The sequence below is a fragment of the Halichoerus grypus genome, chromosome 5, assembly GCF_964656455.1.
Source record: "Halichoerus grypus chromosome 5, mHalGry1.hap1.1, whole genome shotgun sequence".
In the NCBI taxonomy this organism is placed as follows: Eukaryota; Metazoa; Chordata; class Mammalia; order Carnivora; family Phocidae; genus Halichoerus; species Halichoerus grypus.
In genome coordinates this window covers 129,913,496-129,926,214 of record NC_135716.1, presented here as the reverse complement: position 1 = coordinate 129,926,214, position 12,719 = coordinate 129,913,496, and the positions used below count along the sequence as shown (strand labels likewise).

Genomic DNA, 12,719 nt, shown 5'->3' with positions numbered 1-12,719 from the left:
TGAGCAGGGAGCCCAATGTGGGGCTCGATCCCAGGACCCCAGGATCATGACCTGAGCCGAAGGCAGACGCCCAAACGACTAAGCCACCCAGGTGCCCCAATAGTATCTGATAACTCTTAACTCTTGATATTCATGTCCCCATTTTCCCCTTCCACATTGAAGAGGGTCACCCTGTGTAACCAATAAGATATTAGAGAAATGACAGAGCATAACTTCTGGGACTAGGTCATAAACAGTTTCTATCTTGCTCTCTCTTGGATTACTAGTTCTGGGAAAAGTCAATCACCACGTCAAGAAGACAGTCAAGCAGCCCTATGAAGAGGCAATTAACTAAGGCTTTCTGACTATAACAAGAACTAACTTACCAGGAATCTGAGTGAGCTACCTTGGAAGCAGATCCTTCAGCCCTAGTCAAGCCTTTAGATGACCAGCACCAGATGACACCTGACTGTGACCTGATGAGAGACCCTGAGCCATAACTACCCAGCTAAGCTGCTCCCATCCTGACCCACAGAAACTGTGACAGCAAATGCTTACTGGTTTCAGCTGCTAAGTCTTGGGTTAATTTCTTATTTAGCAGTAGATAACTAAGAATGGCAGTGTATACAAGAGAAAGAATGTGGACTGAGAGGTTAACAATAAAATGTGTCTTGATGGCATCTTTGAAGTTGAGAGCTCTTGGACAGGTTAAGTCTCTTGTGCCTCAGTTCTGTCATCAGTAAATTGAGGACAATAAATTGTGTTTCACAGAACTCTGAACAATAAGTGAGATAAAAGAATTTAAAGAACCTTGAAAGTGATTTGTCCTCAGTAAGCATTTGTTTCTTTCTGTTCTTTTAAATTGTGCTTTATTTTGCATGTTTTTTTTTAAAGGTTTTTAGATTATTCTCAGTACACAGATATGGATTTTATAAGATGTGGAAGAACTATAGGCAAAGATGAGACTAAGGATGTTCAGGTACTGCCTTTTTTATTTATGTTATTTGTTCATATTTATTTGAATGAAGATCCGGCTTTGAAGATCTTAATTTAAAAGAGATGAGGTGTTTTTTTTTGTTTAATTTTATTATGTTATGTTAGTCACCATACAATACATCATTAGTTTTTGATGTGGTGATCCACGATCCATTGTTTTCGTATAACACCCAGTGCTCTGAGTTTTTATAAACATTCTCTTTTTTTTTTTTTTTTAAAGATTTTTATTTATTTATTGAGAGAGAGAGAGAGAGCATGAGAGGGAGGAGGGTCAGAGAGAGAAGGAGACCCCCCGCTGAGCAGGGAGCCCGATGCGGGACTCGATCCTGGGACTCCAGGATCATGACCTGAGCCGAAGGCAGTCGCTTAACCAACTGAGCCACCCAGGCGCCCCTATAAACATTCTCTTAAGTAGAATTGAAGAGAGTAAGTTATTTCTGAATATTTTTGCAAGCTTGAAGTAGAAAATATCTCTAGGAAATAAAACTTTTCCAGATCTTGTAAAAACTCTGCCAAACTTTGACCTGTCAAAGGTGTCTCTGACAGCTTCATGTTTCTCTGTTAGTGACCTTGAGGTCAAGAAAACAGCTTGGAAACGTGCTCTATCTGTTTCTTCTCTGTGTGTCTACCTTGATTCCATTATTTCTGTGTCTTTGACTAAGTAAATTCAGAAAGTGTGTGTGTTTGTATGTGCAGTCTTTCATTTTGCTAATTCATAACTGACCCGCAATGCCCTTACCCTTGCCATTTAACACTGACATTTCAAATTATTTTGATAGTCTCTGAAGTGCCATGACCTACACAAGGTGCATGGACTCTGCATGAAGATCTGCAAGACTTTTGAGTTCAAATCCCAGCTCTGCCACTAACTGTATGAACCTGTGCAAATTACTTAAAAACACTCTGTGCTTTGGTCTCCCCCAAGCAAAAGGTGACAATAATCGTACCTACCTATTAAGTTTGTCGTAAATAAAATAAAATGGGTTAATGTCTGTTAACAATTTAGAACAGTGCCTGTCAAACAGCAGGTGCTTTTTACATAGGTCGTTTTTCATTTTAATGAGATAAATATTTGAATGGCCTGGGCTCAGAAGGTAGCATGGTAAACCACTCAGTGAGTGTAACAACCACCATTCAGCAACCAGAACCCTTCTATTTCCTACTCCTTTCACATTCTCAAATTTGCTTCACTGTAATTTTGAGAGGATTTTATATACTCTTGTGGTATTTGATAATTTGAGTATTTCCTCAGCTATAACCTTAACGAATGACAGATATATACTTCACTCTGAAATAAAGTATGTTTGCCTTTGACGAGTGCATTTGATTTTCACAGCTCCCAGATTTTCTCTAGGTGTGTGAGTGTGTTGGGAAAGGTCATTGATTGGAGAGAATCAATCCACCTTTTTTAGCAGTGGTTCTAAACTCCTTTGAAAATGTAATAAAAGCTATAGTCCATCTCTCCAGTAGGAAAAAAGCCACTGAAGCTATGACTATGGACACCAATGGGTCCTTTGCTGTTTTTGCTATAGGCCAAGAAAGTCGACTAAGGATTATTGTAGCCTTTTTTGACAATGGTTGCTGAATTTAGGAAAGGAAAAGAGAGAAATAGAAAAAAAAAATTCAGGACATAATTTCACAAAATACTGGAAACCAAAAGGACTTTAACAAAGGAGCTCTCACTTGTACTACTAGGGATAATTCTGTTAAGCTTGTAAGAAAGGTATGACACAGATTCAAAAGGGACTTTGAGAGGTATGTAAAATAGTTTGTCATTATTTATTTATTTTTTTTTTTTTTTTTTTTTTTTTTTTTTTTTTTTAAGATTTTATTTATTTATTTGACAGAGAGAGACACAGCGAGAGAGGGAACACAAGCAGGGGGAGTGGGAGAGGGAGAAGCAGGCTTCCCGCCAAGCAGGGAGCCCAATGTGGGGCTCGATCCCAGGACCCTGGGATCATGACCTGAGCCGAAGGCAGACGCTTAACGACTGAGCCACCCAGGTGCCCCAGTTTGTCATTATTTAATCTGCACTTTGTGGAAGAACCAGGGGTTTGGGGGGCCCTTGCAAGGGAAGGTTCTGAGACATGGAACTGAAGCTCCATTCACTCCACATCTACCAGAGAAGTCCTGCTTTCAAAGATATTACTTACTGGGCTTCCACATAAGATTGTATTTGAAAAAAGGGTTTCATAACTTACAGAGGATTGGAAACCACTCTTCTAGATGTTTGTCCATATAATCCAAAACTGAACTTCTGAATCTGGATTATCAGAATCTGAGAAAGGTTATTCGCTGATATACAATATTGTACCGTAGGACAAGGGTGACCACAGACTAGTTTATCTAATTCTAAGTACATAAAAAATGGGGCTTCTATGAAGCCCCAAAGAGGTAGATTTAGAATTAGTAAAAACATTAAGTAGTAAAAAGAATTAAAAATTGAGTGTCCCAAATTACAAAAGAGGTTGCATAAAAATAGCTGCAAATAATTGTAGATAAAAGCAGAGTCGGTTATTCAGATCAAATGAGATAGTTATGGGGATATCCCTTATTGTTAAGGCTGGTGTTGAAGAAGGAGGTCTTCCACAAATCTTCTTTTGATTACAGTTTAAGAAAAAAAAAAAAGTACCTGCTATGTTCCATCCACTGTCATCCATTATGGCAACATCTAAGCTCTTACGTCATTTCACTAGTTTTCAGTTCAGACATTTAGCGGTCCTGTCATGAGCCATGGTATAAATAAGTAAACCCCATACATATATATGTTGAACAGTGTGGAATTGCCAATATTTAGCTTTTTTGACTAAAAATGGCAGTTTCATATGGCCCAACGTAGCATTTTCTTGAACACATTCTTCCCTAGTTTTGAGGAAAAAAAAAAAAAAAAAAAAAAAAAAAAAAATATATATATATATATATATATATATATATATATATATATATATATTCTAGATAATATCCTCCCCTCTGCATTACATCTTCCAGTTAACCCACAGGGGTCCCACTCTTCTTTGATAGCTTGATAAGAGCAGCTGAAGAGGTCTGAATGAGCCTACTGGTTGAAAGTAAAGAGAAAGTAGTCAAGTCCTGTCTTCTCTTGTTCAATAGCTCTTGTCAAGGCTTTTCCTGGGGCTCCTCAAGGGGACAATCATATGGAGCTAAAGTTACAGTAGCCCTAAAATCCCCTTGGTTAGTCCTTTAACCATGTATTTTATCTCCTCTACAGGCCCTTTAGTGACAGAATATCTAAAACATAGTGTTCTATAAAATGAAATGTTAAAATGCCTTGCAGGAGAGTAAGGCAGGTGAAAGGGTTGAGACTTCTCAAGGAAGCCAGGCAGAGACAGCAGCTCTAATTGCTTTTGGAGTGCACTCATGAAAGCTGTGCCCAAGTTCTTTAAAAGCTGGTTTACTTCCCAAGTAAACATGGTTGCCAGCAAGAGCAATGGTGTACTGGTTCAGAAAGGAAGGGAAGAAATGAAATGTATTGGCGACACGGGATTTGCAGGCATTTCTGTGATCATATAAAACCAAAGTGGACATTTCTTCTAGATGCTATTAGCTACTCATCCCTCCCATGTGGGCCCCTTCAGTTTGCCTGCCTGCGAGGAGGCTGCTGAGAATCGTTCAAGCCAGTTAAAGAAATGGCTTCAAGTAAGTATCTGAAACACAAACACATTAGCTCACAGTGCTTGAAACACAGTAATAATCACCAAGTCCTTACTTCTTCTCTCCTTTGTACCATTCAAAGGCCGGAGGCGGCACACCTGCACCTTCGCACCTTATCAATCCACTGCGTCCCGGGGCCACGGTGCCAGATTTAATTTCCTGAATTGTAGGAGCGACTGAAAAAGAAACAAACAAGCAAAGAAACTGGTGGGTAACTAAAACTACTCATCAGCAGAAGTATAACACACATATATTTTTATTCCTTCTATATTCAAAGCAATATTATGCCTCATAGGCCAATGCATCACATTTTCAGTGTTTTATGCTTCTAACACAAGACTAGTCATTTTCAGCTTCATTTTTCAAGTTGGACAATAGATGAATGTTCCCAAGGAGTGCAGAGTAAATGTAATACATTTTGGCCTTGCTTCCTGTTGGAAAAACGGCATTGTTGAGGGGACTACTTCATCTGTACTCCAGTCAAACTACACTCCCATAATAATTCTCATTTGTTGAGTGATCCCTGGGAGCCAGTCACTGGGCTAGGTGCTTGATGTTCATGATTTCCTCACGTAATACTCTAAGCTAGATGGGATTATCCCAATATCAGAAATGTGAACACTGAAGCTCAGAGAGGTTAAATAATTTATCTAAGGTCACACAGCTACTTAGCTGCAGAATTTGGGCTTAATATTGGCATATTGACTTAGGCATATTGACTCAAAGCCTGACCTCTTTTCATTTTCCTGTGTTTTCTTCTGCCTGTTCCCTGCGCTTTAGCACATTAGTGATTTTTTTGGTTGTTTCTTCTACCTGAAATGCTATTCTTTTCCATTTCTACAGATGCAGCCTCAATTAGGTGTCTCCATACTCTGTTGCTCTGGTTGAAAATAGTTTTCCTCTCTCTCAATAGTTTATCTAAATCTCTCTCATACCATATACTTTCTATCTTGCATTGTAATTATTTATGGGTATGCCAGGCTTGCTTGTTAGCTGCCTGAAGGCAGGGTGAGTATCTTGTTTATCTTTGCATGTTCAGAGATCAAAGCACACAAAATGATGCTTAAAAAGCTTCTTTGTAGCATAGCCACTCCTTTACTCATCAAATAGTTGTTGAGCCATGAATATATGCCAGATATTTCTCAAGGCAAAAAGCAGTCCATCCTTCTGATATGATGAAGTTTATGTTCTAGATGGAGGGAGGTATGTGGAGACAGACTATAAGCAGTAAATAAATAATTTAAATAAAATGTTAGAAGGTGATTAGAAAGATGGGAAAAAATAATTAGAGCAAGATAAGAGGAATATGTTCAAGGAATGGACTGCAATTTTATGTAGGGTTATCTGAGGAAGATTCATTGAGAAATTGAGATTTACGTAAAGACTAGCTGTAGATCAGTGAGTTTGCTCTGTGGATATCTGGAGAAAGAGCCTTCCACGAAGAGGGAACAGCTAGCAGTAAGGCCGTGAGGCTGAGGCAAGCCTGGTTTGCTTGAAAAATACCAAAGATAACCATGTGGCTGAAGCAAAGAGAAAGAAGGGAGATTATCAGGAGATGGAGTGTGATGGTTAATTTTGTGTAAACTTGATTGCATCACAGTGTCCAGGTATTTACTAAACATTATTCCTGAGTTTGTCTGGTTCTGTATGGAAATAACATTCAAATCAGTGGACTCAGTGAAGTGTATGGCCCTCTCCCATGTGGGTACATACCATACAGTCCATTGAAGGCCTGAATAGAACAGAAGGCAGAGGAAGGGAGAATTCCCCCCCTTCTCTGTCTGACTACTTGAGGTAAAACATTGGTCTTCTGCCCTCAGACTGAGGTTTATACCGTTGGCTCCCCTGGTTCTCACTGGCATTCAGACTTGGACTGAACTATACCACTGACATTCCTGGGTTTTCACTTGCAGACACCAATTCAGGGGCCTTCTCAGCTTGCATAATCACGTGAGCTAGTCCTCATAATATAATCTCTTTGTGTGTGTGTGTGTGTGTGTGTGCGTGTAGGTAGATATGTATAAATATGTATGTGTGTATTTATCTATCTAGACATCTAAAGATTTACATACATGTGTGTGTGTAGGTAGATATGTGTAAATATGTATGTGTGTATTTACCTATCTAGACATCTATAGATTTATAAATATATGTGTCTATTTCCATATAGAAATATATCTATATAGAAATGTAGATATATATATACACACAAATGTATTATTGGTTCTGTCTCTCTGGAGAACCCTGACTAATACATAAGGCCAAAGGAGGGAAGATCGGCCAAGGGCAATTTTAAGGACTTGGTTTTACTCTGAGTGAAATGGTGAACTACCATAGAAGAGAGATATAATCTGATGTTCAATTCAAAGGTATTTTGGCTGCTGTGTTGAGAAAAGACCATAGTGAGGCCAGAAGGGAAGCTGAGCTCTTGTAGGAAGCTGTTGCAGTAAGCAAGGCAAGTGATGCTGGCAGCTCAGGTTAGGGTGGCAGCACTAGAGGTAGTGAAAGTAATTGGCTTTGGAGTCTGTTGTGAAGTTGAAGCCAATAGGATTTTCCTAACAGATGTGAAAAAAAGAAACGAGTCCAGGGTGACTTCATCTGGCTTAACCGGAAGGTTATAATACCCATTGCCTGAGATGGGTAAGACAATAAGTCAATGAGTTTTGGAGAGAAACATTAAGAGTTGTATGCATGTGTCATTTCTTTTGATAGATTTAATTTTTTAGAGCAGTTTTAGTTCACACAAAACTGAGTGGAAGGTAGAGAGATCTCCCATATACTCCTAGCCCCAATACATGCATAGCCTCTCTGTTATTGACACCCCCTACCACAACAGTACACTTGTTACAGTTGATGAACCTATATTGACACATCATTATCACCTAAAATCCATAGTTTACATTAGGTTTCACTCTGGGTATTGTATATCATATGGGTTTAGAGGAAAGCATAATGACATATAACTATCATTATATCATACAAATTATTTTCACTGTCCTAAAAATCTTCTGTGCTCTGGCTTGCAATCTCTACCACCCCTCCACTCCTGGAAACCACTGATCTTTCTATTGTTTCCAAAGTTTTGCATTTTCCAGAATGTTATATAGTTGTAATCATAGAGCATGTAACCTTTTCAGGTTGGCTTCTTTCCCTTAGTGTTATGCATTTACGGTTCCTCCATGTCCTTTCATGGCTTGACAGATCAATTCTTTTCAGCATGGAATAAGATTCCATCATCTGGAAGTACCACAGTTTATTCATCCATTCACTTACTAAACAATATCTTGGTTGCTTCCAAGTATCGGCAATTATAAATGAAGCTGCTGTAAACATCCATGCACAAGTTTTTGTGTACATAAGTTTTAAGTTTCTTTGAGTAAATACAAAAGAGTGCAATTGTTGGATCACATGATAAAGGCATGTTTAGTTTTGTAAGAAACTACCAAACCGTTTTCCAAAGTGGTTCTATCACATTGCATCCCCGCCAACAATGTATGAGCACTCTTGTTGCCCCACATCCTAGCCAGCATTTGGGGCTGTCAGTGTTCCAGATTTGGGTCATTCTATTATGTGTGTAGAGGTATCTCATTGTTTTAATTTGCATTTCGTTGCTGACATATGGCATGGAGCATCTTTTCATATACTTAATTGCTATCTGTATATATTTGGTGAAGGTTCTGTTAAGGTCTTTGGCCCATTTTTCAATTGGGTTGTTTATATTCTTATTGTTGAGTTTTAAGAGTTCTTTGTATATTTTGGATAACCATCCTTTATCAGATGTGCCTTTTACAAATACTTTTCCCCAATGTGTGGCTTGTCTTTTCAGACTCTTAATAGTGTATTTCACAGAGCCAAAATTTCTAATTGTAACGAACTCCAGCTTATCAATGATTTCCTCCATGGATGGTGCATTCCTTTTGGCGTTGCAGCTGTATCTATCTTCTATCATAACTATCTTTTAGATATGCATATCTATTTTTATAAATATTTTCTTTTCTGTCAATCTTTTTAACATACTACATATTTGAAATAACACTATGGGAAAGTGTTCAACACAACAGGAACCATGAAAATGCAAATACTAATTCATTCAGACAAATGACCTGAGTAAGTGTGCACTCTGGATATATTTTAGGTTTCTTTACAAAGTAATAAAAAAGTACAGAGTTTAATGATTTTTCAATATGCAGTGAATATGAAAACTGTAAACACACTTACAACAGAACATTGCCTTTCCTTTCAAAAATACCCTAGGAAATTCATCATTTTCTGTTAAGGGTGATACTTCACTTTGAAATTATAGCACCTCTATTTCTCTGTGGTATTTTTATTCTTAATAGTAAAAGTTCAATTTATAGTTCTGGAAAGAAACTTGCAAAGAAATGTTATTTTTATTAAAGTGCTTGCTAATAACTTGGTGAAAATAATAAAAAAAAGTGTTACCAAAGATATTTGAAGAAGAAAACATTATGACATAATACTTATGCACATTTATATATGTATATACATAGTATATATGTAAATATATAAATACATATTACATATATGTGTATATATATCTGTGTGTGTATATATGTCTATGTATTCATGTGTGTGTACGTGTACATATATACACAAATATATATATACACACTCACACAATATAAGAAATTATTTAATAAATTTAATTATCTTTGTAAAGCAAAATTCACATCTCCCCATGAAAGGCAATAAAATATACAAAAGACATCTATAAATAAAACTCCACTTATTTGTCAATTATTATGATACTTTTTTGCTTGTGAGAGCCATAGGTAGGATTATATTTCCCCTCTTGTTCTCAGAGGCTTTATTCTCAGAGGCTTTAATCTCTCTTTCTCTCCCTGTCACACTAAGAGGCCATAATCTTTTATAATATCCAACTATTATTGAAGATGAAATAACCATATGCAACAGGAGATCCATCACAAGCTTCTATTGATAACCTGGTTAGTTTAATTACTTTCTTGTTTGTCAAGGGGGCCATGACTCATTATAAACAAAACCATGAAATCCGGAACATTGCCTGAAAACCCATGCGTAATGAACCGAAATAAAATCTAATTTGTCATTAAAAGGCTTTTATGCAGTTCTTTGTGCATATGGCTTAACACTAGGTGTTTTACCACACAAGTTAAAGCGACATGATCCTGTTGTCTAGAGGTTCACAGGCTCCTGTGATGGACACTAAAAATGGAAAGATACCTAAAATGTCATATGGAAGCACAGATGAAGAATGAGTCAAGAATTAACACTGTACGTAAGAAAAAGCCCTAAGAACAGTTTGTTTGTTAGAGAATTAAAGGGCTATGGGCTATGCGTAATCAATATGGAGAGGGGAGTCTGATGTAGATTTCATTTTGAGGTTAAAATTATACACTTGATCTTGAAGGCTCTATTGATTTTTCTTGGGGACATGAATGAACCCTTATTCATATTATTCTCCCTCTCTAAAAGTGACTGTTCAAGAAGTGGATTCATCCACTTATCTACTCTTAATTCCTTTGCCAATTAAATATTTTTATTAGGGACCATGTTAATGAGAAAAAATGATATTCCTGGCCTTGTAGGGCTAACATTTTTGAGGGGGTGTGTGTATATGTATGCATGTATATGCATGTTCAAGAGTAAGTAAGTAAATAAATAAATAGTAAGAAAGTTGTATGAACTGAGATGGGAATTGAGCATAGTAAAAGAAAAAGGAATGCTGAGATGTATTGTTTTCTGTGGTGCAGTCATGGAGCCCCTTATTGATAAGGCAATATTTGAGCAGAAAACTGAATGATGAGAGAAAAGACATCATGTGGTCATCTGCAGTAAATTATTACAATAAAAGGAAACAGAAAAGTCAAAGGCCCTGAGTTGAGAGCATGCTTGAGGTGGAAACATGCTTAAAAGGTTTAAGTAGCAGCAAAATGGTCATCATGACCTGAGCGGGTAAGCAAGAGGAAGAATCCAGAAGAAAAGATTAGGCAGGCAGCTGGGGCTCAGATTCTGTAGAGTCTGGAAGCCCACGGTAAAGCCTTTGAATTTTGTTCTAAGGAGATGAGGTTTTGGAGATTTTGAGCAGAGTGACATGGCTTGATTAACTTTTTATAAATATTCTTTGGCTGCTGAGTAGATCATGGTCTGCAGAGAGGCAGGATGGGAAACAGGCAGAACTGCTAGGAGGCCGTTGTAGTAATTTTTAGGATGATGAGAAAGTCTTTGGCCAATCCATAAAAAAAGAAAGAATTGAGAGAAAATTTAATTAAATAGATCATTGGTCACATTGGACCTAAGTCAACTCATTTTAGTTAACTGGCAGTGACAGGACACTTTTAGTGAAATTCCAAGTTTAAATCATTCTGAACCCTATTACTTTGTGTAAATAAAATAGTTATATGGCCACAAAAACATCTGATTATACCTAGCAGGTTTCTTTTCTAGAGCACATCTCAGGGACTGTGATGTGCATGTATGCCTTATGAATATTTTATAGTATGCTTTTTCCAAACTTATGAGACCATGGAATTATAGAAGGTTTTATATTGAAGTTCTGTGGGCCTAATATTTCTTGGGATTTATTCTGGGTATGTTGGACAGTGGGGCTAGTAGATGTCTAAGGTCTAGTCCACATCCTATGTTATGTGATTCATGACTTTTCAGGTCAACAATGATCCCTGGTTCAACAGGTTTCTATGTGCTCATGAGCTATTATGCACTCATGAATTTTATGTGAGGAAAAGGCTGTGGTCATTTACATCATAAGGGATAGTTGCTTATTTGCCAGAAATACACACCTCACAACAATTATGATTAATTAAGTCTCAAACTGGAGCTATAACAAGGATTACAAGTATGGTTTAGCTAAGTTGTACAAAACACTCATTTTCCACTAAAAAAATGTTCTGTGTTTTAAGAAATCATATTGAGCCCTTCATAGAAGAGATAACCAAGTGGTAAATTCTGCATGATTGCCCCCAGAACCTATTTTTTTACCATCATATTCCATTGATCTGTGAATTTTGGCCCTGTAAGTTGCTTTTACAGGGAATGGGAGTGTAAAGATGGGCATCTACATGTGTTTGTGTTTCTGGAACTGTTTTTGTTTTTCTTTTTCATAAAGACAGTTTTTGTTTTGCTCAGATGTAACTTTTTTCAATTACACCAAAGTAGTAAAGAAAGTGATTACTTAAGCCTCTCAAATTCATAAGTACAATGGCATCCTTTGGAATAGACTGATTTGTTGTACTGCTGAAATTTAGGAATACTGCCCTTATATCGAATTGTATATGGCTATGAGCTGAAGCAATTGCAAATTGAAATAAATAAATTTTAGAGAAATGTTACTAGACAGATGTGGGGAACAGCAAAGAACAGATGTTGGGAAAAGCCAGCAGTGAAAGGGTCAAGAAGGGGTATTCAACACCTGTGTGATTAGATGCTCATAAAAGAGGAGTCTTCCCTTTTCATTTACTCAGTGGGATTATTTCCATTCATTGTTTAGCCAGTCATTTCAGGATGAAGATAATTAAAGGTTCTTCATCCAAAACTCCAGGCTCTGCAGGTGCAAGCAACAGAACCTCTGCACTTGGCACCCAATAAGCCTAATCAAGATTCAAGTTTTCTTAGTTACATGACAATAGCCACAAAGACCTTCTTCCTCTCTTGTCATTCTCAGTGGGAGCTTTGGTTTTGTACAAAGTCCTATTATCAAAAAGATGAGTGAATCCAAGAATTATTTCAATAGCCTTAGTGAATTGAGGTAGTTCAAATGAAACTCTATAGCTCCAAAGGCAAACAAATTTGACACCATCCCTCTCCCTCAAAATGATGGACAATGCCAAAAGTGCCATATTAAATAGTTACAACAATAAAGAAGAGTGAAGAATAGTAAAGAGAAGTAAATCATGAGGAAATCTGTCCTACAGAAGCTATGTAGGAAAACACTGTGGTAAATAAGCATGTTGACCTTGGTCTAAATTCTAGAACTTGTGAGCTACACCAAAGAAGCCTCAGTCAAATAAACAGTCTTTGAAAAGAAATTAAGGTTTCCAGTACCTACCAGAAAA

General features: G+C 37.3%; 1 protein-coding gene across 1 annotated transcript in view; it reads right to left on the bottom strand.

Annotated features, from left to right (window-relative positions):
- NEGR1 (neuronal growth regulator 1) overlaps positions 1-12,719 on the bottom strand; it is an 830,730-nt gene that overhangs the window by 188,032 nt on the left and 629,979 nt on the right. The window contains exon 5 of the mRNA XM_078072906.1: positions 4,703-4,823. Coding sequence (XP_077929032.1) covers positions 4,703-4,823 — 121 coding nt within the window. The remainder of the gene's footprint in view (positions 1-4,702; positions 4,824-12,719) is intronic.